Genomic DNA, 25,731 nt, shown 5'->3' with positions numbered 1-25,731 from the left:
TGCTTAGGCATACCATGAATATTGTATTATTCACCTCAAGGCAAAGTGGGTGGGGGTCCAGGAGGTGGGGGTCACAGCCACTTGCAGAACATGAAACCCAGTTGGGATGAACCCTTCCCACGCCTTGTCTCTCGGGAATTCTTTCTGTTAGTGTGGCCGTGAAGGCAGATTTCCCGCGTTATGTGCACGACCCTGTGACAAGTCAAAGCACTTTCTGCCGGGGGAAGATTAAGGGACGCCCACGTTTGTTACTTCCACCTGGACACCCAAGCTCCGGGGTCAGCGGTTCTGCATGGGGCTGGACCAGGGCGCCGGAATCAGAGCAGCAAGGCAGGCTGAGGGGACCTGGAGCCGCCTGCCTGCCCCTCTGCCGGACCTTGGCCCCGCACCGGCCACCCGCCTGGCTCCTGAAGGCCTGGCCGCTCTGGACACTGCAACTCCTCCCGGCGGGTCCGGAGCGCGAGCCGCAGCACGGGCGCCGCCTGCAGCCTGGTGCTGCTGAGCATCTCGCTGCACCTGCTCGCCAGCCCTGGGCGGGCCCAGCTGCTGGCGGGGGAGCTGCGGGTGCTGCCGCGGGGCTGTACCCCGGGGCGTCCAGAGCCGGGCAGAGCCGCTGCAGCAGGGGAAGGAAGCCGTTCGAGGGGGTGGAGGGCATTGGGGGAGGGTGGAGGGCCCGAAGCAGTCCCCACGGAGGTCAGAACTGGGGCGCGCAACTGGTCCCCGGAGGGCGGCCGCGGAGGGTGAAGGTGGGGGCGCAGGGAAGGTAAGAGAGCGCACTGGGAGGGACTGGGGTGGGGGGAAGCCGGGGCTGTAGAGGGGGCCAGGGAAGAGCAGGAAACACTCTGTGCACGGAGAGTGCCAGAGAATGAACCAGAAAATCAGGGGACAGGGAACCGGCTCCTCCCAAGCCTCAAAGGAGGAGGGGGCGCCTGGGCGGAGCACACCCAGCACACCAGAGGAGCCCAGTGGAGGAGAAAGGACAGGAGGCGCTTTAACCCCAAGAGAAAGAGCACATCTCTCCTTCTTCAGTTTCTCTTTCACTGACAACTTATTTCTGAAGTTAGTCTGGGGACTACCTCCCCTTAAAATCCTTCACCACACACGGATGGACGGTAGCATCCACACCCAGTGAGGAAGCACGCCAGGGACCGACCGGCAAAGGTGACACTGTGCTTCCCTAAGACTCCTCCAGTCTGGAAAGTTATTCCACCTTTTGTGGAATATTTTGCCATTGGCCAAAGCATCCCAAAACAAATGGCTTCCTCCCGCGGAGGTGTGTGCCAGGGCTGGGGTCACTTGGAGATCCGCCTGTTCTGGGAGATTAATGGAAATGCCTCCCAGGCACCACCGTTCCCTCTCCTTCCCCCAGAGCACCAAACCAGCAGAATGTTCTGGAATGCAGCTGCCCACACGTAGCCCATTCTGTCCCTGGCACTCTCCGTCTGTGAGGGGCCCGGCGGCGGGACCAGAGGGCTGAGGAGCAGTTCCCCTACCTGGTCTGTGTAGGTGGTGCTGCTGGAAGGTGTGCTGAAGGGACCCATGGCAGAGCAGCATGGCACAGGCACTTATCCACAAGTACAGGACCCAGGACATCGCAGAGACCATGGCCATTCTCTAAAGAGAAGACACAGCAAGAGAGGTGAGCACTGCTGCAAGCCCCAGGTCCAGGCAAGATCACTGGTGAGGGCAGGGAGTCTCGGAGGTCATGTTCCTTTGCTTCTTGGCTGGCTAGCATCAGCGTCCAGCAGAGGTCATGCCACCAGGTGGGCCCGAGGGAAGACCTTTTCCAGAAGATGGTACATACATTAAAAAAAAAAAATGCTACAGAATAAAACTCCAAGGATTGCCAAAAAATACAAAAATAAAGTTTCTGACTACCAATTAGGCAGTTGGAAGCATCCTATGCCAACTAGCAATCCTGTTTCACACAACAATTTGAAAGCTACCGTCATCCCAGCATTGGAAAGCTCAGGCTCCTGTTCATTCTAACTTCATTGCAAGTCTGACATAATCCTTAAAGGAAAGAGTGGGTTCTTTTTCTTTCTTTTTTTTTTTTTAATTCTACAGTCATGAATTTTTAATCACAATGCTGTCTTCTAAACTAAGTAATCATTTCTCAGAGGCATGTTGTAATCTCCCGATAGAACTGATCTTTCTGGCTGGACTTAAAATCGGAAGGAATTGCCTTCAGCCAGAAGGAGTTGCAGATGCAAGATCCATGCTTCTATCCTGGAGCAAACCGTAATTTACAGTATTTCTTTGCCTCCTAAGACTCCACCGTGGCGTTTGTTGTAGAGTGCTGATGAATATGCATACACAGGTGGTTATGTATTTATGGATGAACATATACCTTTTCTCAGGCGCTGAAACTTTGACAGTCGTATCTGCACCTAGGAGGCTCACAGGAGCTACCGAGGCTCAACTGCGCTACATATTGTCCAATTTCTCAAACAGCACCTTATGCTGCATTTCATATTGCCAGATTAATCAAACTTGAAGCATCGCCTTTATTCAGCCTGTGATAGGAGGCATTTTCTATGCAAGAATCCATGCTTTACAAGAACAACATGCTTTTCTCTTAAGCAGAAAGGCTGTGAAACCAAGATCGTTTCTCTCTTTCCCTTCCACTGTCAAATGATACCCTCGGAGAATTTCAGATATATGTTGAAAACCTGCTAGTGACCTCCCAGTGTGGCTTCTTTATTCTAAATTGGCACTTTTTCAAAAACTGCGATGTTCGGAAAGCAAAAATAGACACTATACCCATATGTCCTGCACATAATACAGGATAATTTGTGGGTTTAGGAAGAGAGCTGTGGCCTCTGAGAAGGCTGGAGGACTATAATAGATAGATAAAACGCTGACAGTATAATTAAGTGCAAAGTAGGGACACGTTATTTCCAACAGCCCCGTGCCACCCAGGCCGGGTCTGTGACTCGGATGGACCACTCACTTTCCAATTAGGTGCACGGCCCACTGTTGACTTTTGTATACAACATACTTCCCCTGATGGTTTTCAGAACTATCAGGGCAGCACAGGTGCATCCTCCTGGTAGAAACCCATGGCAACACCCTCTCCTGCAAACCCTAAAATGAGTACCTCCAGGGCCCTTTTCACAATACCCAAACATTACAGGAGACAAAACATGGGTGACGGCCGTACACAGTCGCTGCTCCCAAATCGCTGCTGAAAGGCACAGAGAATGAATCTGAACTTGAAAAAAAAAAAAAAATCCCACCACCATCCAAACTTAATAGTTCTCTATTGACTGTTCCCCTTCTCATTTCTTCACCCACATAGGTGTCGGCACTCAAAACGGACATTTGCCACTCTTCCCTTTTCCCATTTAACTTCTTTAATTATCAGTGTTACTTCCCAAGCTCCTGCATAACCATCTCCTGGCTCACTCTCTCAGGGAGAGCTTGTCTCCATGCTAATGAGTGTCTCCCCACATAATGAGTCCAGCCGTGCACAGTCCTCTGCACAGGGTTGGAATGTGTTTCAAACCTGCTTTCTGAAACCTTAGATCTTTGAAGAGGCTTCTTACCTGAAAAAATCCAGCCAAGAGCAGAGCACTCTATGAGTGCTCATTGGAAAGATCTAACACTTTTTAAGATCCATCGGTGCCACAATTTTGAGACGCTAAAAAGGAAGAGCTTCACAACAGTCTTCTCAGTCAGAAATTTAAAAAAAAAATAAAAATTAAAAAAATAAATTGTTCTTCTCTTCCGATCCTATTTTCCCAGGAAAGAAGATATGGGTATTGTCAGAAAAGGAGCCAGGCTCTGGGAGGTGGAAAGCTTGTCATCTTCACCTTTAAATCATCTCCTGGCGTCACCTCTGCCTGCTGAGACCTTTGAAGTGAGGGTGAGACACGGTGAGATAATGCGCAGGGTCCCGATGGATGGATGGGGATCAGCGTACAGTCGCCAGCCAGCCGGCCCCACGCCAGTGCATCCGGCGGCGGAGTCGGGCAGGGAAATGTAGGAGCAGAGCTGCTATACCGCGCTGTAAGTAGCAGGAGTCTGTTTCAATACATCCCTCCTCTCCAAAGGACCACATGTCTTAAAGTGACATTACCCTCGGTTGCAGCCTGGCGAATCCTCACACTGGCCGCGGCTCTTCCACAACTCAGGCAGCACTTTAACCCTAGGCTGCCTGATGTGCTTTGTGAAAGGCTTTTCTGATGCCATTCATTTGCCAAAGGACCCAAGAGGGAAGGAGAAACAAAAGAAAAGAAGCATTCTGCGAAACACACCGATGACGGTGTTAATGGGTGCTCCACTTCCAACAGTAAATGGGAAAGTGAAATATCTGCCCTTTCTCACCTCTTCATGTTCTCTTAGCCAGTATGTTAACCAAAGACACTGTTAGGCGGATTCGGATTTAATTCCCTTGGTTACTTTGGCAGCTAAATCTGGGAATGCAATCTGTCTGGAATACAATAGACATGTTTACCTTCCTAAGCCCAATAAAAACCTTCAGAGTTTTTTTTTTTTAATTTTTAATAAATAGAAATGTCATTTTTAGCATTGAAAACTGGATTTTAATGAAGGATATACTCAAGACTCTTTTTAAAACATTTTTTTTTTGCTCTCCCTGAAGTATGATGCTGGGGGTGGGGGCACGCAGAGCTTCACCTTGTTGCTAGTGCTGTGGTCTGAACGGGTTCTGCTCTGGAAGTGCTGTGGTTAGACTTGAACTTCAAAGATGCATGCAAGGTGGCCTACTTTTCCCTTACAGATGGCACCAGCAAGGATTCTCTGGATACTCACTCCACTGCTCTGCCAATCACTCCTAAGGCACCTACTGGGTGTCAGATGCTTAGGACAAAGTAGAAAAGGAGACAGCTGTGCCCCCCCACTGCTGTGGATCCTGCTCTCTCCTCTTCTGTGGAGCTTTCAAAATGGAAGTCGTCCTCATCATACTCCTTTTCCAAAACGTCTCAGAATCCCTCAGACGACTCCTGGCCTCCGCAGGCATGAAGAAGTGCCAAAACCGCAGTGCGTCTCTGGAAACCGCTCTCCTTCCTCGGCTCACACCAAGTGAGAAGCAAGGGGTCCTCGACGCCCGTCAGTCCTTCCCACGGACCTTTCAGGTCGCACCAAACACACCCAAGAGCTCGTTAGAGCAATGACCGTCACCCATCACACTTTCCACGAACCAGATTTCAGTCCCGCAATAAATGTTCCTCTTGCAGGCAAATATAACTGCGATGAAGTCCTGACTGGCCTTGGGTGTTCTGTTTCTGTGGCTCATCACCGTGGTCTCAGTGAGGGTGTAGACAGAGTGTATACTGACCATGCAGTGTCAGGTTAAATGACAATACACGCTGTCGCTGCAGCTGGTCGACCCACCAGCACATGAGCCCTCCTCCATCCCTGTCCTGGGCAATACTGTGGAATCCCTTTGACTAACTCATAGGAGGGTACTGGTATCACTCTCCGTTTCACAGATGGGGAACGTGAGGGGAGGCAGAAGTCTAAAAACCTGGCTCAAGGTAACACAGCTCCTAAGTGATAGGACAGGGTTCCATCTCAAGTGATCTGGCACAAGAGCCCATCTCTACAACACTCAGATAAAAACATCTCATGGAAAAAGTAATTCAGAAACCCTATCTTACTTCTTCTTTAACATTAAGACAGTCTCAAAAATTATTATTCATTTATTCTAGAGGCATTTATTCTGCCAGGCATTTGAAATATACAAATAGAACATACAAGTCTTTGCCCCAGGATGGTTTTCAATTCTGTTTTTGGTATGCTAATGAACTAAAATTAAAAGGAAATTCATTTTTGCTAACACGGGCTACCATTTTGAACACGAACCATTATGTTTTTTTTTTTAATTTCTAGGGACTGAATTAAGCATCAACAATGGTTACTTCACTACAATTCAATTCTTCTCACTCAGCATGAAGCATAAACGTATGGATTATGTTTCAGGTACACAGATAAACATTATTGAGAATTTAAAAAAAAATGATGGGAAGACTGGAACAACTAGTTCCATTTTTTTTTTTTTCCTGGCCAAACACATTATAACTCAACAGCCCAGTCCATTTCATTTCAGTGACCATTTGTCCTTATAGCAAATACTGATCGTTAAGGTCACTTGTTAGCTTCCCCCGACTCAGAACAAAATATTGTCGCACCTCTGGAGGGCTGGGCGTGCTACCCCCCCACCACAGTGGACCTGCACTTACTCATCCCTTCTTGGTGGGGTGGTCACCACATTCCAGCCTGGAGAGGTCAGAAGAACTGATGGCATTGTCTGAGGCTGGAGCGACACTTTCCAGATCTCTCTTTGCCTCAGAACAGAGACTAGCCCCAGGATCGTCCTGGATCCCTGAGATACCAATGAGGAGAGTCTCTCTCCCCTATCTTCCCTGGTGGATGCAGATAGTGAAAAAGAGAGACTCTGTTGCTCAAGCAGTGGAGGCATGGGAGCTGTTTGTTGTTGTACCACTACCTAATTAGTGCTGGCTGATAAAGACCCGTATCCTTCACTTCTTAACGGAAATTTCATGTTCCATGTCTACCCTAAGCTGTGAGGAGAGACAGTGGTAGACATGTCGAATGTCTTATCTTCACAGAATCCACTGCAATAGGAATCCACTGGAAATTCTTGACCAGGGTAGTGATAAAGCCAAAGAGTTGGTGATGGCAGCCAGAACACCTCAGGACTCTTGCAAGCAGGGGTTTTGAGTTCATCACTGGTGAGACCTGGGGTCACGCTCCGTTCCGCCATTTTGTCATGCCCTCACAGCGTCTGAGAGGCAGAGGGTGGTCGGACTGTGGTCTTACCCACCCAGTCTCATAAATCCCGGATGCTGCAGGCACTTGGATGCTCAAACCATTCCAGGCCAAATTCCTAAAGATACATCTTCTGAATGTCATATGGCCAGTGTATGTGCACAGAACACCTCCCGTGGAGAAACCCACTCGAAGGCATTTGGTGGTGAAAGCCGAAACCCTCAGAAGATCTAAATAACCAGAGCATTCGACCAAGTGTCCCGCATAACAAAAAGTGGGGCCGCAGGGGAGGTAAGGGAGCAACCCCCCAGGAAGGAAACTATAGCAGGGATGGTCCAACCCTTGTGCTGGAAGGCTACAGCTGTAGTTGTGGAGTGTAACTGTCACCATGAATGATGACAGATGTCCTCAGAAAGGATGCCCGGGCACATACTTGGTGAGACTGACTTGGAGCCCTCTAGAAGGGCCGAATCCAGCGTAAGGCAACAGGCCCCACCAGGCATCCAGGGCAGGAAGGACTTTGTCCCCCGGAAATCACGCTTCTTCTCTCTTCTCATTAGAAATGAGAGCTTTCCTCCCAGTTTAAGAAGAGCCAACTAATAAACTGGCTAATTTCAATTCATAAATGTGCAGGGGGGAAAGAAATGTGAGACATGCGAAATTTTATGTCTCTGCCTATTTCTAAATTGAAAAACAACGAAAGGAATTTAAATAAATTACATCTGGACTAAGAAACGATCCAAGTTTCAGTCCCATCCAAGTGAAAGTGGCTTAGATAGACGCCATCTGAATCAGTTCTGAGCGTTTCTTGAAATCACGCGTGGTGGCTGCGAATTCCGCGGCTCGGGTGCTACTTCTTGCTCCGTTCCAACTGGCCAATGGAAACGGTGACGCGGATAAAAGGCTCCCTGACCTGTCCCTTATCTGGAATCTGTGTGCCTCCCAGAGGTGGCCTTTACAGCTAGCTCCTTTGTTGGCAGTGTCTGGGGCAACCCATGAGTCTGGGTCCACTGTGAACCCCTGATCATGTGGGCAATATACCCTTTCCCTTGGCTCAGTAGCCATGCTGACCACCCCTCCTTCTCCCTAGAGCCCAATCTCCTAAATTGTTTGTACTGTATCATTTTCCCCCGGAATTCACCTGAAATTTCCCATCGACCATCGAGTCCTCTCATGGGGCCCCCACCAGATGCCAACAGCAGCCTCTGCCTGTCCAAGTCATGTTGGGGACCTAAATTGAGTCAATGTGAGTGCCTCTTTAAATACCTATCTTGTTTCAAAATCCAGGTGTTCCAAGAAGAGGGAGAGGATGGCCCAGAGGGGCAGATGAGGCACAGGAAACGTGAGTCCAGGATGGTCAGGATGCCAGTGGGCAGCCCCGCGCAGGCACCATGCCCCACGCCAGGCACTCCTGAGCCTTCGCACACACCATCTCCCTCGACTCACAGAAGTGCTGACAGACTCCTATCACCACCATCTCCACCTTACGGAGGAACCCGAGGGAACTAATGTCACACCTCCAGTCAGCCTCAGGAGCTGGATTCAGCTCTGGTTCCTAGAGCCTGGACTCTGGACTTCCAAGCTCAAGGCTACATTAGCCCCGCAGGCGAGCCGGACGGGGAATGAAGACCCGGTGTGCAGACCCCAGTGATGCCCAGAAAGGACCATGTTGACACTGAGCTTCCAAGCCCAGTAGTGAAGAAGGGAACGACTACTTCTTAAAATCTAGAGCTAAGCAAGATAAAACCGACACATTAAGAAAAAAAAGGTTTAAAACAGTAAATATAAATGGTAACAAACAAAACAAAAACCCAACCACTGCGAGAAAGAAGGGAAATCGTGGATAACACACCCTTAGCACAGTCAGAGAGAGACAGGCTCAACTGTGTGTTACAAAACCGGCGACGATTCTGAAATTTGGAGGCAAGACTCTCAGTAAGGGCAAGAAAAAGAAAACGGGGGAGAAGAGGTTTCTGAGGCTGGAAGGAAAGCTAACCTCCATGCGGGAGTCTCATTTTTCACCTCCGGCAGCCCCACTTCCAATTACTTTATCAAGGATGATTCCTCGTTGCTTATCTTGTCTGTCTCAGGCAGCAGGAAAGGAAGGAATAAGGTCGCCTCTTTTGTTCCTTCACTTGTGATCTCTCTCTTCTCCTCTGAGGACAGAAAGTTGGACTCACTGCGGCCTCTCTCCTTTCCTCTCCCCAGGTGATGAACACCCCGTCATATGGGAGCCCAGGAGTCCCCGGGGCTCAGGGACCTGAACGTGTCCTATAAGAACATAAAGGTCATCCGGAGGACAGCTCTGGTAACGGTGAGAACCGCAGTGGGGTTTCTCTGGTGTGTCAAAATCTCTGGACTCACAGCTGATCCGAGCCCCCAACCCCACTGAGGTCTCACCAACGGCCCCTCCGTCCACTCGGTGAAGTGGACAGAAATGAAGCTCCTTCCTGTGAGCCTCACCTCCTGTCTAGACCTCAGCCCACCCACCCCTGCTCCTCATTCCAACACCGTGGCCGGGCTCCACCTCTCTGACAATGGCCTGGAGGGCTCACCCTCTGCCCAGGCCTCCCTGTTCCACAACCAGAGCGAACGTGTCTGGGACACAAGATGATCCTATTGCCCTGGTTTGAAACCCTCCGTGGTTTTCCAAGGAGATGAACATGGAGCCCCAGGTCATGACCACCATGGCGGACCAGGCTGGGCATGAGCGGGCCTGATCCAGTTGTCTGGCTACTTGTCTCACTTCTCTGTGGTCCCCAAAGTGGACAGGGAATCTCCCCTGGGAAGCTGTGTCCAGTGCTCTCCTTGTCCTCGCCATGTCATCGCTCTGGCCTTAACTGTCCCTGTAAAGAGCTCTTTCTGGCATCGTGTTTGACGCCTGCTTCTTCTCTTGCGAAAATGACCATGAGAGCCAAGAGGACGAGCGTTTCACTCACCGCCCCACCTTCACGTCCTAAGGTACTGCCTGGGATGCAGGGTACGCTCAGACGTCTGAATGAATAAATGAACGATCATGGATCGAAAATAAAGTACATATCACTACCATGACGGGCACGCGTGGTGAGCTGCTCTGTGAGGTAAAGGTGACTGTGTGGCCATCTCCTGCAGCCTGTGCTGGACCTTCTGTGGCCAAAACATCCATTCCCACGGCAGTGACACCCATTCAGACTGACGGTCTGTCCTGTGTGAGTCTACTGCTGTGACACTAAGTAAAGGAAATTGGCTCACACATGGTTCAAGCCCATGCCTACCTGCCACTACATTTGAATTAGATATTTTTGCTAGAAGCCAAAAACATGAACCCGTTCTGAGTTTTCAGCCCTGGTTCTCGGTATTTGATATCCAAATGTGACTTGATGGTAGAGTTCAAAGCTGAGTCCTAAAGAATGGAAAGGTCTACAGAGGATAAAAGTCATAAAATAGCATCAAGATTTCATCATATCAAACTGAGAAGAGACCCCCAAAGCTTCCTAGCTCGGCCTCTCTTTTTGGAGGAAGTAAGACTTGAGACAAGGAAGAAAGTCACTTGAGGGAACACAAGAAGTCACTGTCACAGACATTAAAATAAACGTTCCCAACCAGGCCAGGTGGCTACACCTGTCATCCCAGCAGCTCGGGAGGCCGAGGCAGGAGGACTGAGAGTTCAAAGCCAGCCTCAGCATTTTAGCAACATGCTAAGCAACTCAGTGAGACCCTGTCTCTAATAAAATACAAAATAGGGGTAGGGACGTGGCTCAGTGGTTGAGTGCCTCTGACTTCAATCCCCGGTACCCACCCCCAAAATAAGGGAAAAAAATGTTCCCAATCCAATACCTCCCCACCCACTGCTCTCTCCCTCGCCCCCGCTCCCCACCCCCTCCCCAGCACAACCCAGAACTCTCTGCAACACAGAAATAGCTCTACCCATGTTGCCCAACATGGCATATCCACATGCAGCTTTTAAGCATTTGAAATGTGGTCCATGCAACCAAGAAACTGAATTTTTAATTCTATGTAACCTTAACTAATTTGCACTGTAAATAGCCACATTATCATCGAGCTGGAGAACACAGCTCTAGTAGATACCAAATAGGTCAAGGAAATCAAAACCTGTGACGTCGAACAATTTCCAGCAAGCTAGAGCAAAGATCTTGAGCTACCTGCTAGGAACTGCTATGGTGAAAGTCCCCGCCAAAACTCACCTTGGAATCTGATCCTCCGTCTGAGGTACTAAAAGGTGGGACCTTCAAGAGATGACCGGGTCATGCATGCTCTGCCTCATGCATGTATTCATTTTTTCATGGAATAATGGAGGAATGGGTGAACTTGAGAGTGGATCTGTTATAAAAGCCAGTTTGGCTCTGTCTTTTTTTTTTTTAAATTAAACTATTTATCTATTCTGATTTGTTATTCATGATGGCAGAAGGCAATCCATTTCATAGTATCCATATAGAGCACCATTTTTAAGTCACTGATCGCACACAAAGTATTTTCACACCATTCGTGTCTTCACACATGTACTTAGGCTAAGGATGTCTGATTCATTCCACCATGATTCCTACCCCCTGGGCCCCCTCCCTCCCCCTTGCTCTATCTTGGAATGGAACCACCATTTGACCCAGCTATCCCACTCCTCAATTCACACCCAAAGGACTTAAAACCAGCCGACGACAGGGACACAGCCATAGAGATGTTTATGTAGCAGAACAGGTCACAATAGCTAAGTCATGGAGCCAACCTGGATGCCCTTCAGTAGGTGAATGGATAGGGAAACTCTGACATATAGACACAATGGAGCATTGCTCAGCATTAAAAGAGAGTAAAATCATGGCATTTGCAGGTAAACGGGTAAGTTGGAGAATATAATGCTAAGTGAAGCAAGCCGAGAAAACCAAAGGCCGAAGGCTTTCTTTGACACGAGGAGACTGACTCATAAATGGTCATGGGGCGGGGGGGGGGGGCATGGAAGGAATGGCTCTGTCTTTTGTATATGCTCACAGATGCTTCAGGACTCGGGCGATTCCCTGCAGCCAGAAGGCTCCCACCAGATGCAACCCCTTACTTAACCTTGGACCTTCAATCTTCCAGAACCATGAGTGGATTAAACCTTTATACTTCACAGATGACCCAGTCCAAGTGTTCAGTTATAGCATCAGAAAACAGACTGAGACAGGAACCTTCCAAGATGCAGACAGCCTAGATAGGAAGAGAGAGGATACATCTGGATACAACCAGCAGGAAAACAGCGACTGTAAGACACTGCAGAATGTAATCAAGAGGCTTGGTGACTCCACGGGGAGCTCACCCCAGGCAGGTGCGATTTGGCAATGCCTCTGAGCACCAGGACCTGGTTCACTTCCAAGTCTCTCTTTGCCTTCCAAGGTGTCTGTCTGTTCTAAGGCAGGCTCCTCTCGGATGAAGCGCGCCTGCTGATAGCTGTAGGATCTGTGTGCTCTCCCATCCACGGCATGAGACGTGGAGGGGCCACTCAAGCCACAGCAGTTAGGACGAGGTGCTGCAGGGTCTGCCTTCTACTCTGCTGAAAATCTCTGCTACCCCTGGCTCTTCTCCCATGGCCTGGTGGGTGTAGAGCTGGGTTTTCCAACACGGGAGCCTCTAGCCAGATGCAGCTATCTAACTATAAGCAGGAAATGACGAGAGAGGACTGTTTTAAGAAGTTCTCCGACAGGAATAAGCTTGATTCCTTCCTAGCTTCCTCCAGCAAACCACCAGGGTCTTATTAGCCTGGCTTCCGTCACTTGTCCCTCCTTGAGCCAGTCAGTCTTCAGGCATGAAAAAGAGTGCATGGGTGGGCTCAGAGCTGCAGAAACACCCCATTCCTAAATTTAGAAGGAAACTGGCTTTTCCCAAAAGAGATGCAGGGGGATCCACAAAGAACAGGGATGATGATGATGAGGAAGGGGGACTGAACACTGAAGTCACGGTCACAGCGTGACCAAAGCTTGCCCCGTCTCCACATACCGTGATAAAGCCCTTCACTGTTTTTATAATGTTCCTACTAACAAGACATATGCTTATGTTTTTCAAAAGGTGGAAGACTCAAGATCTAAACACAAAATGTGAGAAGTCATCTATAATCTGACACACAAGAGTTGCACATAACTGCATGCCCCTATAACACTTTACAGATTCACGTATTTGGTTTTGTTTTAAACTGGAATTTAGTATTGTTGTGAAATCATTTTTTTTTTCTCAAAATATCACGTCAGTAACTATTCCTCCAACTGGGCCCTTTACCGACTTTACAATCTATCTTATGCTTGTTTCTCTAAATACCTTGCTTTTGGTCCAGTAGATTTCCCTCTGTGCAAGGGGAACCCACAGGGGAGTGATTTCCTGTGGGATTCCAGAGATGCCAGGGATCAAGTAGATCATGAAACCGTAAATCTCCTTTTCCTGGTGTGGGCTTCATCCTATCAACTTTTCCCGACTTTCTGTGTTCAGTTCTGATTTGCCCGCAAATAAACTTCTCTTCTAGTCCTTGTCTTAGTATTAATATGGCTGATTATTCTCTTTTACCCCATTTTAATTATGGGAAAAATTGATGATTTCCAGAAATAGCAGAAAATACAGGGAAACAGGAATGCACACCCCAATTCACCTCCTACTTTTATTTCTCTGTTTTTGAAGGTGGTCAGTGAGGCAGAATGATGCAGGGATAAGATAAGGGTCTCTGGGTTCCGCCTGCTGGGCCTCTCAGCTTCTCCTCTCCTGTTAGATCCTGCCCACTTCTCTCCACCAAAGTCACCTCCCTGGTGCTGATCCAAGGGGCCATTGTGAAATGCACTTTGGGTTAGCCCACACACGGTCAGTCCCTGCAGTCTTGATTTTGACCAATTCTTACTCTGACTACGATTTTGCTCAACATTTTAAGCAGCTTCTCCCTTCTCTAGGCCTTTACAAATTCCACTCTGCTTGAAACATCCCTGCCCCCTCCTCCATTTCCACCTGCCTGTCCCCTCCTCTTCCTCCGCTGGACTCCGTTCACTGGCTGGGTTTGGCCCTGATGTCCTTCTCTGTGGAGTTTCACTGGCCTCCCCAGTCCAGGTCAGTGCCCCTGGGGACATGCCCCTGTCTTGGTGCTCCATGTTACTGCACACATGGGACGCCACGTTTTCCCTTCCTGTGTCTTCCTGGGTTTCCTTTAGATCCATAGCCTCAGGCAAAGCGTCATGCCTTTCAGTTCCTCCAACGTATCGTTTCTTTTTTCTTTCTTTCTTTTGGGGGCGGGAGGTGTGGGAGGTGGTGCTGGGGGTCAAACCCAAGGTCTAGAGCTTGCTGGGCAAGCACTCCATCATGGAGCTGCGCTCCCAACCCCTACGTGCTTCTTGACGTAAAGCTTTTGGAAATTCTGTTGTCTCTTTCTGGTACGTTCTCTCATTCTATTCTTAGCCCAGATGGCTTTTTACTGTTCTGGTTACAGAGATTTTCACCGACCTTACCACGCCTTGCTTAAAAACACACAACGGTTGGTTCTCCGGTGCACAGGAGATGATATCTCATTACTTTAAAACCAGAGACAATTTCACTTCACATCATGGTCTCCAGTTCAATCCATTTTCCTGCAAATGCCACCATTTCATTTTTCTTTATGACCGAATAAGACTCCACTGTGGTCATAACCCACATTTCCTCTATCCATTCATCCACTGGTGGATGCCTAGGCTGGTTCCGTCGTTTGGCTGCTGTGAATTGTGTCACGGTGGTAAGATGGCTTTGGTTCTTCAGGACACACACCCAGGAATGGCAGAAGTGGGTCAGCTGGTGGTTCCATGCCTAGTTCTTAGAGGAGCCTGGATGCTAGGAGCCACAGCAAAAGTATTATGATACATGGCACCTTTGGTTTAGGTGACTGCCAGCTAGCCATTGAGACGATAAGATTATGTTAAGATTTACATTCATATGGAAATTGGACTCCTGCTGTTCACCTCGCCTGCTACGGGACTCATGTTATGGGACTCCCGGAGAGTTCCCATTGGTTGGGGAAGGATAGTAGGAGGGAATTTCCGGGGGAGGTCCGGGCCCCCGGTACCGGTAGTCGCACACACATGTGTGGACCAGCTTGCTAGCGGGGCGCACACGGGTCACTGGCGGCCTTTTTAAAATAAAACTTTGTTTCTGCTCGAGCGGCTTGTGATTCTGTGCCCAGCCGGGTTGCGGCACCTGGATACTGATTTCCACAGCGGCTGTATAAATTCACAGTCTCACCAGCAGTATGCAACTGTTCCTTTATCTCCACGTCCTCTCCTGGGTTTATTACTGTTTGTGTTCTTTAGGACTGCCATTCTGACTGGTGGGAGATGAAATCACAGTACGGTTTGGATGTGAATCTCCCTAATTCTTCATGATGTTGAACATTGTTCCATGTATTTGTTAGCCATTTGTATTTTTTATTTTTATTTTGAGAAGGGTCTGTTTGATTCATTTGTCCATTTATTAATTGGGTGATTTGATTTTTTGGTGTAGAATTTTTTAGCTCTTTATAAATATTGATCAGATATTGTCAGAAGAGCAGCTGGCAAAGACCTCCTCCCACTCTGTGGGTTCTCTCTTTACAATCCTCATTGTTCCCTTTGCTCTTAAGAAGATTTCTAATTTGATGCTGTCCCGTGTATTAACCCTTGACATTATTTCTGAGCACTAAGGGTCCTGTTGTGCCTGTGCCTAAAAGAAGGAGTGTTTACCCAACATTTTCTTCCAGGAATCTCATGCTTTCTGGTCTAATTATAAGGTCAACTGGCCCATTTTGAGTTGGTTTCTGTGCGGGGTGAGAGATCAGGGTCTAGCTTCATTCTTCTACGTGTGGATCACTTGTTAAAGGGGCTGTCTCTTCTCTCAGCGTATGCTCTTGGCACTTTTGTCCAGGATCAGGTGACTGCAGAGGCGTAGGTCTGTCTCTGTCTTCGATGCTGTCTCCTGGTCTGTGTGTCTGTTCTGTTACTCTAACTCTGTGGTACAATTTGAAGTCAGGGGTTGTGATGCCTCCCTCCAGAATTGCTTTTTTGGCTTAAGATTGCTTTGGCTCTTCTGGGTCTTTCATTCTTCCAAATGAATTTGAATTTTAGGATTTTTTTGTTTGTTTGTTTCAGTTCTGCGAAGAATATCATTGCTATTTTGTGGAGATTGCGATAAATCTATATATGGCTTCTGGTAGGATGGCCATTTTAACAATATTAATTCTGCCTATCCATGAACATGGGAGGTTTTTCCATCTTCTGAGGTCTTCGATTTCTTTCTTCCATGTTCTATACTTTTCACTGTAGAGGTCTTTCACCTCCATGGTCAGATTCATTCCTATACTATACTATTTCCCCCCCCCTTTTTGAGGCTATTTTGAATGGTATTGTTTTCCTGATTTCTTTCTCAGCAGATTTGTCGTTGGTGTGTAAGAAAGCCATTGATTTTTATATGTTGATTTTGTAACCTGCAACTTTTCCAAACTTGTTCATGAGCTCTAGCAGTCTTGTGGTGGAGTTTTTTTTTTTTTTTTTTTTGGATCTTCTAGGTATAGGATCGTATCTTCTACCAACAGTGATAATTTAACTTCTTCTTTTCCTATTTTTATCCATTTTATTTCTCTAAGGCTAAGGATCGTATGTTTTCTCTCATATACAGAAGCTAGAGAGAAAGTCAGGAATGGATTTCCTAAGTATCAAAGGGAGATCAGTAAATGTAAGGGATCAAGAACCGGGAGGCAGAAAGGGAGGGGGAAACGCTGGAGAGTGATACTGGCCAAATTATCCTGCTATATTGTGTGCACACACTGATATATAACAACAGATCTCATCAAGAAGTACAACTAGAATGCACCAATGAAAAATGTAGGAAAAAAAAAACCACAACAGAGACAAGAGCCAGCATGAAGGGACACCCACCCATGTCATCAACCCAGTATCATCTCTCTCCTCCCCACCCATCTGCAACTTGCCCTGCTCCCTCACTTTGGTCTCCTCTCACCAATCCGCTCAGGCCCTCCTTCATCCACACAGGAGATGCAGAGATCAGGACTCAAGAGCTGGCCAAGAAGCCAACCACGGCCATCTTCGTGCCCTCCAGAGGCTTCTGCTCAGGGCTTCTGTACCAGCCATCAGCTTCTGTGGAGTTCGCTCCCGTTCGTTCCCTCACTGTCTGGCCAGGACTGGGGTGCACAGTAGGTGCTCAATCAATATTTATAGGACGTATGACTCAATGCATGTGTGAATGAATGGATAAACATAGCCACGTCCCGTTATTCATGTTTTAGGTGTTGTATGAATCTGCAGCTAGATTCCAGGCGAACGGCTGGCAGTGGGCTGAGCGGGGAGGAGGCTGGGAAGAGTTTCAGATGATGTGTCTGCATGTGTATGGGTGTTAGTGTGGGAATCCGAGTCTGAGAAGGCCCCAATGTGCTTCTGCTTTTGCCTGGCTCCTGCTTTCTCTGCTGCACCCTGCCTCCCTTTCTCCTGACACACCATACTGGTAGTAGGCCTCCCCACGCTGGGTGTCCACCCTCACATTCAGGAGTTTTCACGTGGCAGTGGAGAGTGTGCGGTGTCTCCGGGCCTCCCAGCTCAGTACTAGAGTAGAGCAGAGGGAGAGCCTAGTGGAAGGGTGATCAGGGGAAGCTGAGGAGCACTGCTCCGGCCACTCTCAGATCCCCTCAACAGGAGATCCTCAGTCTGGACAGTCGGTTGCAATCATGCAGGGAGTTTCTAAAGCTCTAAATGCAAAGCCCCTGCCTCAGATCAATCCAACCAGGGTCTCAGGAGGAGGGAGGAGGCCAACAGCATTTTTTGATGCATGCGAGGTGTTTCCAATTTGCAGCCGAGTTTGAAAACCTCGGCAGTAAAACAAAAACTTACCGTGGTAGGTCTCCTGTCACTATGACAACACCCAAGTGCCTGCAATTTCTTGTTAATTAATTGCCAACTGAAAGGCACTTTCCCTGTGTTTAACAGATTTACGGTCAGCCAAATCTAGGCATCTTTAACTGAACTCTTACTATGTGCTTGGTTTGATATCAACTATCACGGAAAGTCTCATCAGTGAGTTTTCCCCTAGTTCTTCTTTAACGGCATGCTCTGCACGAGGCTGGGTGTTCCAGGAACGGACCGGGACGTCAAGGTCGCCTCCCTTACACATGCTCCACTTCTTGATTTCCAATTATATCAGCACAGCCCCTGGTGAGTGAACTGCGGTTCTAGGGGGTCTCTCCTGGACCCGTTCCCTGACGGGGATCAGCGATGTGGATCAAGGTCAATCTGGGCTCATGCTGGGCCAGTGCAGGCTGGCAGGGCCTTGGGGGAAGACATCTCTCACCACCTGAGGCAGCCTCGAGGAGCGGAGTCCTCTTTGCATTCTGACTTGTACAAGGAAGCTCATGAACGGGGACTTTTACTTGGTTCTAGATACCAAGGGGACACGGTGAACCGTGGGGAAAACGTCCTTTGCAGGAACAAACCAACCCTACCATCCACTCCGCACTAGGCTCCCCTGCTGGAGCCCCCTGCTGGTGGCTTGACCTGGGTTGTATATCACTTGCCACCAGATACTTCCCAATGAGCAGAACACTGAGAGGTGGCCCGTGACCATGGCACGGTAAAACTAGAAACATCACGCAGGCTGCTTCACACAAACTCCCATCTTAGAGATAAAGGGAAGAGGACCCAGCACTCTGAAGAGATCCGTGAAGGCCACGTGGCCGTCCAGGTCCTATAGTCCTAGGGGGGCTTCATCTCAGGGTCCCCCCCCACCCGCCAGTGTACTGCTCCTTCTGCTGAGCCACAGCCACCTTCCCTGGGAACCTCGCTTCATCTCTCATCCTGAATTAGCCTTCATGACCCTCCTCTTTGAAAACGATTTTTCAAATTTCCTTGGAAGGAATTCTCTCTAGAAATAGATATTCTCAGCCCGCTCTTGAAAGACACACCCCAAACCTATACATACCATTTGATTTTTCAAATGCAGACATCATGAAATAATATGTAAAGCTGTTGGAAATATAGATCACACAACTCACCCCCCCCAACCAAGGAGAAAATTTAAAATTCTGCCCAGCAAGGCTGCTTCAGTAATGATGCTGCTGAATATATAAAATACTTGGATCTAAATTTAAAAGTGCTCCCCCCTCCCCTTGATTAACCAGATTGTCCCCTCCCCTATATATAGGAACACTATGTGCCTGAGCCCACTTGCCATCTGCCACCACATTTTCCAAACTTCTCTTCCGCCCCCTCCTCTTACACAATTTTATCACATAAAAAATATTAGATTTCAGGGATTTGTATAATTTCATCAAATTCTCTGAGCCAAGGAGAAATAGAGAAAGTACCGGTCTCAAAGTCGGCCTCGGTGTGTGTGCCCGGCCCAGCCCCACTGCAGCCGAGAAGGCCCGGGGCAGGATTGCAGGAAGAGCAAGTCAAAGTCTCTCCCCTGGTGATGACACTTCATACCGGGACTGTACTGGGTCCCCCCTATTACAGAGAGGACTCTGGACGATTTCCAGAGGTTCTTGATTCACGGAGTGTCATATGGCTTTCTTCACCACCTTTTGCAAAGTTTTGGGAGCTCCTCCGGATTGTCAGGGAGACACTCGCAGGCCAGCGGGGGCTATCCACATTGCTGCCTGACCCCTTGAAGCTCGGGAGATGGATTTTAAGTCCCCAGAAACAAGGTGCCTCTGCTCACCCAGGGGCTGGGGACAGAAACTTCAGAGCCCTCCTTTCCTGTCCGACTTCTCCCAGAGGACCATCAGAAAGCTCAGGCGATGCTCTTGTCTCTGACCGCAGCAGAGGTCACTGAGGGATGTCCTGGAAATGGCCCTGACCATGAGAGCCCGGTGCTCAGTGGAGGTCCACTCGGGGAGGGTTCACTAGACTAGGTTCTTGACTGTTTTTCTGCACAAGGAGGAGAAAGGAAGGCTGTAAGAAGCGCCCCCGTAAGGGCGACAGAGAAAGCCATTCAGCCCCTCCGTAACACAGACTTGGCACTCCTGGAGCCCTGTGTGACCGTGAGGAAAAGGATGGTCTGTGCCAGCAGGGAAGACAATCAGACCCACAGGTGAAAGAGGAGAACTCGAGCCGAAGCATGGAGAGGGAAGAGAGAGGAGACTGAGAGTCTAGATCAGGGTGGCAAAGTCTCATCAGCCCGCTGCTTCTGTAAATGAAGTCATTCTGGACACGCGACCCCCAGCTGTTTCTGCCACAGTACTACAGCCGTTGGAACAGACGTTGTACCTAAGAGAGGATGTCTAGGTGTGGACACAGGAAGCTCCTTCCTTCTCAGAGATCTCAGGATTTGACCAAGGACCAGGAACGCATATACTTGTATAATAACAAGTCAATGGGAACAAAGACAAAAGATGTATGTAAAGAGAATACATAACTCTGACAAAGCAACTATGCTAACCATGACAGCAGCACCCTAGTGACACAGTATGGCCACCTTGCATATGTTGTGACTCTATCTGATTCTAACTTCCAAAAAGTCTAGCTAAGTGCCCGCTTCAGTCAGGATAGAACAAGTTCTGCTGCAGTAACAAGCAAAAACCCCAACCATGTGGGCTACATGTTCCAAGGTGGGTCAGCAGGATGCTCTGCTTACAGTAGACAGCCACAAATGCCGGACAATGGGGGCTCTTTCTCAACACGTGTCCACCTCTGCCTCATCAGAGCAAGGGACACCACACACGGACTCTGAAAAGTCCTGTCAAAAGTGGGACGCCAAATCCAAATCACACCATGAGTCCCTCAGCCTCTGACATTAAGCAAGCAGTATTGAAGGACATGAACGGCAGTTTCCTTGGAACTGGTCCTGGGTGGGATGCAGGAGCAATAAGGAACCTGGCATGAGACCATGCAGAGGGAAGAAAGGAGGGTGGGAGCCACGAGTTGTGGACGCTGGCCTCGGTAGGGACCTTCCTGTTCCCGAGAACCTGAAGAATCATTCTCTCCTAAAAGGTTCAGGTTCGAATATTTATGAGACAGAGTTACTATTTCTTTTAGAGGCTTGTCAAGTGTGAAAGAGGAGGAAAAGTCTGTTTGTGAAGGGAGTTTACAGTATCCTTAAAGTTTATTTTAAAAATAAATAGGACTTGATAGCTAGGGCACTAAACAACAGGTCCCATCCGTCACCTGCCAGGAGCACTCCCAGGAAGCATCCGCCGGCTGCCAAGAGCCAGAATAAGAATGAGCAGTTCCCAGCGCCAGAGTCGCAGGAACCTCCGCAGACAGAGGATGTTTGGGGTGCAGCAGCTGAGCCGAGGCTCTGTCATGCACACCCTCGTGGTAGTGTGGGAAACGCCCACACAGGTAGGCATATCTGAGTCAGAGGAGCCGCAGTGAACTCCGGGCTTTGTTTTATGTCGACATGACAGCACAGCACACAAAACGGGGGTGGGGGTGCGGGGATCTGCAGAGGGGGGGACACCAAGGCACTCTGAGCCTGGCCAGACTTCAGGGATGAGGGGGTATCTGGCCCCCGGGAGTCTCCATGCCCGCCCCACACTTATCATTTCAATATTTATGTTTATTAAATGCACACAGGCCCGGCTGATGATGTATGTGTGCCTACTCTGCGCTGGGCAGGATTTCAGGAGCCGGAATGAGACACAGAGGTAAGAGGGAAGGCCTTTACCTTCATGGAGCTGCATATTTCAGTGAGAAGGAGCAGCAGGAAACAAGGCACCGACCGACCGTACGATGTCACGGGAAGCTTGGGGCAGGAGTGGGATTGCCCGCAGGTGGCCATCCCAGAGCCCCGGGGGGGGGGGGAGGAGGGGGACCTCTGAGCCAAAGCCCCGGCGCTAATAGGCCAAACGAGCAGTGCCAGAGATGATAGATGTGTGGGCCTGTTTCAATTAGGGAAGACTTTCCTCCTGGAGACAAGAATATAATGTAGTTGTGTTACAAAGCTCATTGGACCGGGGCTCAGGAGATCTGAGTCTCTGTTCCGCCACTTAATAGCTGTGTGCCCTTAAGGTAGCGCCGTACAATCCGTGAGACTCGATTTCTTCATCTGTGAAATGCATGGGGTGGGCCAGGGCATCTCTAGGGCCTCTTCTGGCGCCAAGAATTTATGCTACTTCCTCCTCCCTTGTACATGCCCATGTGCTTTCCCTCTCCCCCCCTCCCTCCCTCCCTCCCCTGTGTGTGTGCGCGCGCACACACACACACACACACACACACACACACACACACACGGTCTATTAGGTCTCCACTGCATGGAGATGGTGTGTTACTTCCCAGCTGCTCTCAGGAATGGTCCCTGGTCAAGGAGCTTTGGAGGTAAGTGACGCCGCAGCCCTGCTCCCCTCCGCCCTGAGAGCTGCCTTGTGCTGGCACCACATGAGCTGCTCTGGGAGACTCCCTGGGGACAGAGGGGACTCCGTCGCCTGGGAGGGACACCCCAGAGCTCCCCGTCATGGAGATGCCAAGGGCACATGCCTCCCTCCACGCCACCCCTCAGTCCAGCTGCCCGGGACTGGGTGGGAACCCCGGCTGGCTGAGGGCGGAGCGACCACTGCCGTCCACCAGCAGGAGACCAGGACAGGGGAGGCCAGCCAGAGATGGGCTGACAAGGAATCTGGATGGTGTGACCTGGGCCAGGTTGGTAAGGGCGCGGCAAGGCTGTCACAGCGCCATGAGGACAGGCGTGGGAACGGGGTCTGTGGACCCCCCGGCGGTCCAGGCTCCACCGAGGTCTCAGTCTGATTCCTCCCCTTTGGGCCCTGGTTCCCTGGGGTTTCCCACGATGCCCGTGGAACACCTGTGTCCTGTCAACAGCCCACTGCCACCTGGACGAGTGTCACAGGGACGCTTTCAGCCACACGCACTGACCTCCAAACAAGGAGAACCACAGGGAGATGCTAACGGTGCCCAGAAACAGAAACGATCGACGAAAGCTGGGAACAGAGGTCAGATGGCCGTGAGCTACTGACCAGGCAGGTGCAAATGGCCCTGTGACAGAGAGTGAGTTCCAGGAACCCGGTGGGGTGGGGTGGGGTGGGGTGGGGTGGGGTGGTGAAGGGGAACAGAATTGGTCTGATAGGACTAGAAGTCTGGGAGAGGGAAAAGAGGCCTACCCTTTGGCTAAGGAAGAATACTCAGCTCTAGGGAAACTCTCCTCCACGTGCTGATGTCCCCTCTCCCTTCCCCTGCAGCCCTGTCCCTGACACACAGTAAACAGGAACCACAGCACCAGGACACGAGGCTGGGAACTCTCTTTCAGCTATATACCATAGGAAGACATTCTCTCCTAGACCTTCTTTAATGAATGCTTTGTCTTCATCCATGTCCTGTTCCTACAACAGAATCCCACAGCACGGATAAGTTATGGAGAAAGAAGTGGATTCAGCAATTCTGCAGGCTGGGAGGTCTAGGGGCACAGCGGTGGCACCTGGTGAGGCTGCCTGCTGCATCCCTACAGGGTGGACAGCGGAGGGCAGTGAGTGCATCAGAAGGGAGCATGGGAGGCAGACCTGATAACACCCCTTCTCCACAACGGAGCCGCTCCTGTGACAGTGACATCAACCTGTCCATCAGGCCCCATCACCAAACTGCCTCCCCAAGGCTGCAGTTCCCGGCACCACTGCCGGGAGATCAAGCTGGTGACACTGGAGCAGGAAGGGCACATCCAAAGGACAGCAGCTGCGGCTAGCTCCCCTGTGTGATCCTCTTAAAGTTCCTCTTAATTCTGCGGCTCAGCTCCTCCACTGAGGGATTGTGGGTAGGCAGATCAAGAGCGTCACTTTTAAGAAGGTGGTAAGGAGGGATCGTCCAATAGTCACTGCCAACTGCCATCTGTGACAAGTCTGCAGAGCACTTCATTTGCATAATACATGGGAGCTCTATTAAAATACAGCACACTGTTACAAGACGGCAGAAAATATTCTAAGTCAAATTATGTCTTCTGGTAAAATAGATGCTCGAGTCCTGGGGATGAAGCAGGGCTCTTCTGTGCTGCTTTAAATTTAAAAATCTGCTGCCCCAGGAAAGACTGAGCTTGGTCTCATCCAGGGCCGTGGACGGGCCGCGGACAGGCCGTGAAGTCATATGGAGCAGGGTGGGCCAAAGGCCTCTAGCACTGAGCAGAGCGAGGACCCGCTTGGCTTGGATCTCCTAGCTCTGGGGTAAGTAAGGACAGAACCACAGTTTATAAAAGCAGGCATGGTGTGCCATCCACAATGTAGACCTATATATCTGACCTAAAAAAGGGCTCTGCTCCTGTTACCAGAACAGGAAAATGTGCATCCAATACTTCACCTGCAAGAAGAGACCTCGATGTGTCAACTCAAGTGCCCGGCAACTCACACCTGGACAGCAGGCCACAGACCCCAGAACCGGGTTGGGGCTGCCGAGCTCCGCATCCCTTCCCTCATCAATCTCCAAAACATAGCAAAACCTTTGCTCTGAAAACCGACCTTTTGTTTGTGAGGACCCAGGTTTTTAAAACATGAGTAATTGTTCCCGCTGCTTAAAACCTGATCGCTGCTACAGATGCAGGTTTTCAGAGCTTCTGGGTTCGGGCAGAGCATGGCTGCTGTTCACCACCCAGTCGAATAGCAGCCCTGTGCTGATAACAGAGTACCCAAGTGTTGGTGACCCTTGGGGGAAACTCAAAGGACAGGGGAGATGGATGGGGGGCTTCTTATCTCCAGCATTTTAATCAATGCAGTCGAATACAGCAATTTGAATCATCTGCAAACAGCTTGAACTTGATGGCTGAAGTCTTCCTATTAAAATGCCAGCCCTAGAAATCATCTCAGGAGAAACACTTTTAATAGCTGGGGTCCAAGTCTGTACAGCGTGTTCAACCAGGGCTGCAAGCACTTATAAATGGCTCTCCCTTCCAAGAAGCCTGAATGACAGCCACTCCTCCATCATGCTTCTTGCAAGACAGATGGTGGGAACACAGTTTGCTGTTCAGTTCAATCCACTGCTGTCTTTTATAAGCAACATGGTTGGGCGAGCTGCTAAAAGGAACGGCCTTCGAAGCCGTCCTGCCTAATTTTAACAATACCAGGATGGATCCTCATGCGTTACTATTATGGTTCACTTCCCTGAGTGTTTTATGAAACTCGCCCTAAATTTGCCATCCAAGATTCATAACTGATAAAACAGCCTCCTGAAAGCAGATCCAGGAGAAGTCTCTAATTTTCTGTGCGAGTCCCAGCACAACTGTCCACCTCTAGGTGGGCAGGTGTTGACATCTCCAGAACTTATTGTCCTCTCGGCTCCATCTTTTTTTAACCCACGATACCAACAAAGGAGAAACAGGGATCCACCAAAATCTTGAACACGCCCCTTCCAGGTCGGTGCCTCCTGCTCACAGTGCTGCCCGGGGCTCCCACCGGGCTCGCTGCCTGTGTTCTTCACCGATCTGTGGGATCCCGACACCAGAGCATGCGTGCTATTTTACAAATGAGAACTCAGCCCGGAGACATAGGGTGTTTGTTTTTTTTTTTCTGAAATCACATGGCTCACAGACTGCGGAACAGAGATGCAAGGTTAAAGCCCCAGGTCCTAACCTGCTTCACTCGACGGCTTCTGCCCTGCGTTCTGCTGACCCCACTCTCTGGCTCTGGTGAGGGCGCCTGTGTTTCAGAGTGCCCAGAATTCCAGCATCCTTGGAATCTCACCTAAGAAAAAGCCTGGTTTGTAGGTGAGATCCCAACCCAGGCTCTCATTGTGATGGATTTCCACTTGGCCAACGTCCACCTCTGCCTGGACTGAGCGAGAAGAAGGATAGACAGAGACAGTTCCAGCAGGCCTGGGCCAGGGAGACAGAGGCTGTGACTGTGAATGTCCCTGTACTCAACTCCTGACATGCAGATCCCAGAAGCTCACCCACCTGGTCTTACATCCCCAGCCCGGAGCAGACACTGGGTATTCAGGTATTTTTAGGATAGATGAGCGGCTGAATAAGCACGTGAACAGAGACATCAAGATGAAGAGACAAGAAATCTTACAGAGGGAGCCTTTCACTCCAAGTCTT

General features: G+C 49.6%; 1 protein-coding gene and 1 long non-coding RNA gene across 5 annotated transcripts in view; one reads left to right on the top strand and one right to left on the bottom strand.

Moving 5' to 3' along the window:
* The window catches only part of Tafa1 (TAFA chemokine like family member 1), a 358,217-nt gene extending 354,047 nt beyond the window's left edge, over positions 1–4,170 (bottom strand). The window contains exons 1-2 of one of the 4 annotated variants that reach the window (XM_040289682.2): positions 3,549–4,170; positions 1,494–1,614 (exon numbers count right to left, since the gene is read on the bottom strand). In XM_040289682.2, the coding sequence (XP_040145616.1) occupies positions 1,494–1,611 (118 nt within the window). In that variant the 5' untranslated portion in view covers positions 1,612–1,614; positions 3,549–4,170. The remainder of the gene's footprint in view (positions 1–1,493; positions 1,615–3,548) is intronic. The other 3 variants (XM_040289672.2, XM_078033632.1, XM_005333868.4) reach the window with 3 other exon arrangements.
* LOC120891410 (uncharacterized) lies at positions 847–5,228 on the top strand. Its single transcript, XR_005735775.2, has 3 exons — positions 847–1,639; positions 3,748–4,011; positions 4,745–5,228. It is a non-coding gene; the product is annotated as an uncharacterized LOC120891410 (long non-coding RNA).
* The last annotated feature ends 20,503 nt before the right edge of the window (positions 5,229–25,731 follow it).

Source organism: Ictidomys tridecemlineatus, chromosome 16 (genome assembly GCF_052094955.1).
Source record: "Ictidomys tridecemlineatus isolate mIctTri1 chromosome 16, mIctTri1.hap1, whole genome shotgun sequence".
Lineage (NCBI taxonomy): Eukaryota > Metazoa > Chordata > Mammalia > Rodentia > Sciuridae > Ictidomys > Ictidomys tridecemlineatus.
Note: the sequence above shows the minus strand (reverse complement) of the source record. Positions and strands in the feature narration are given on the sequence as shown.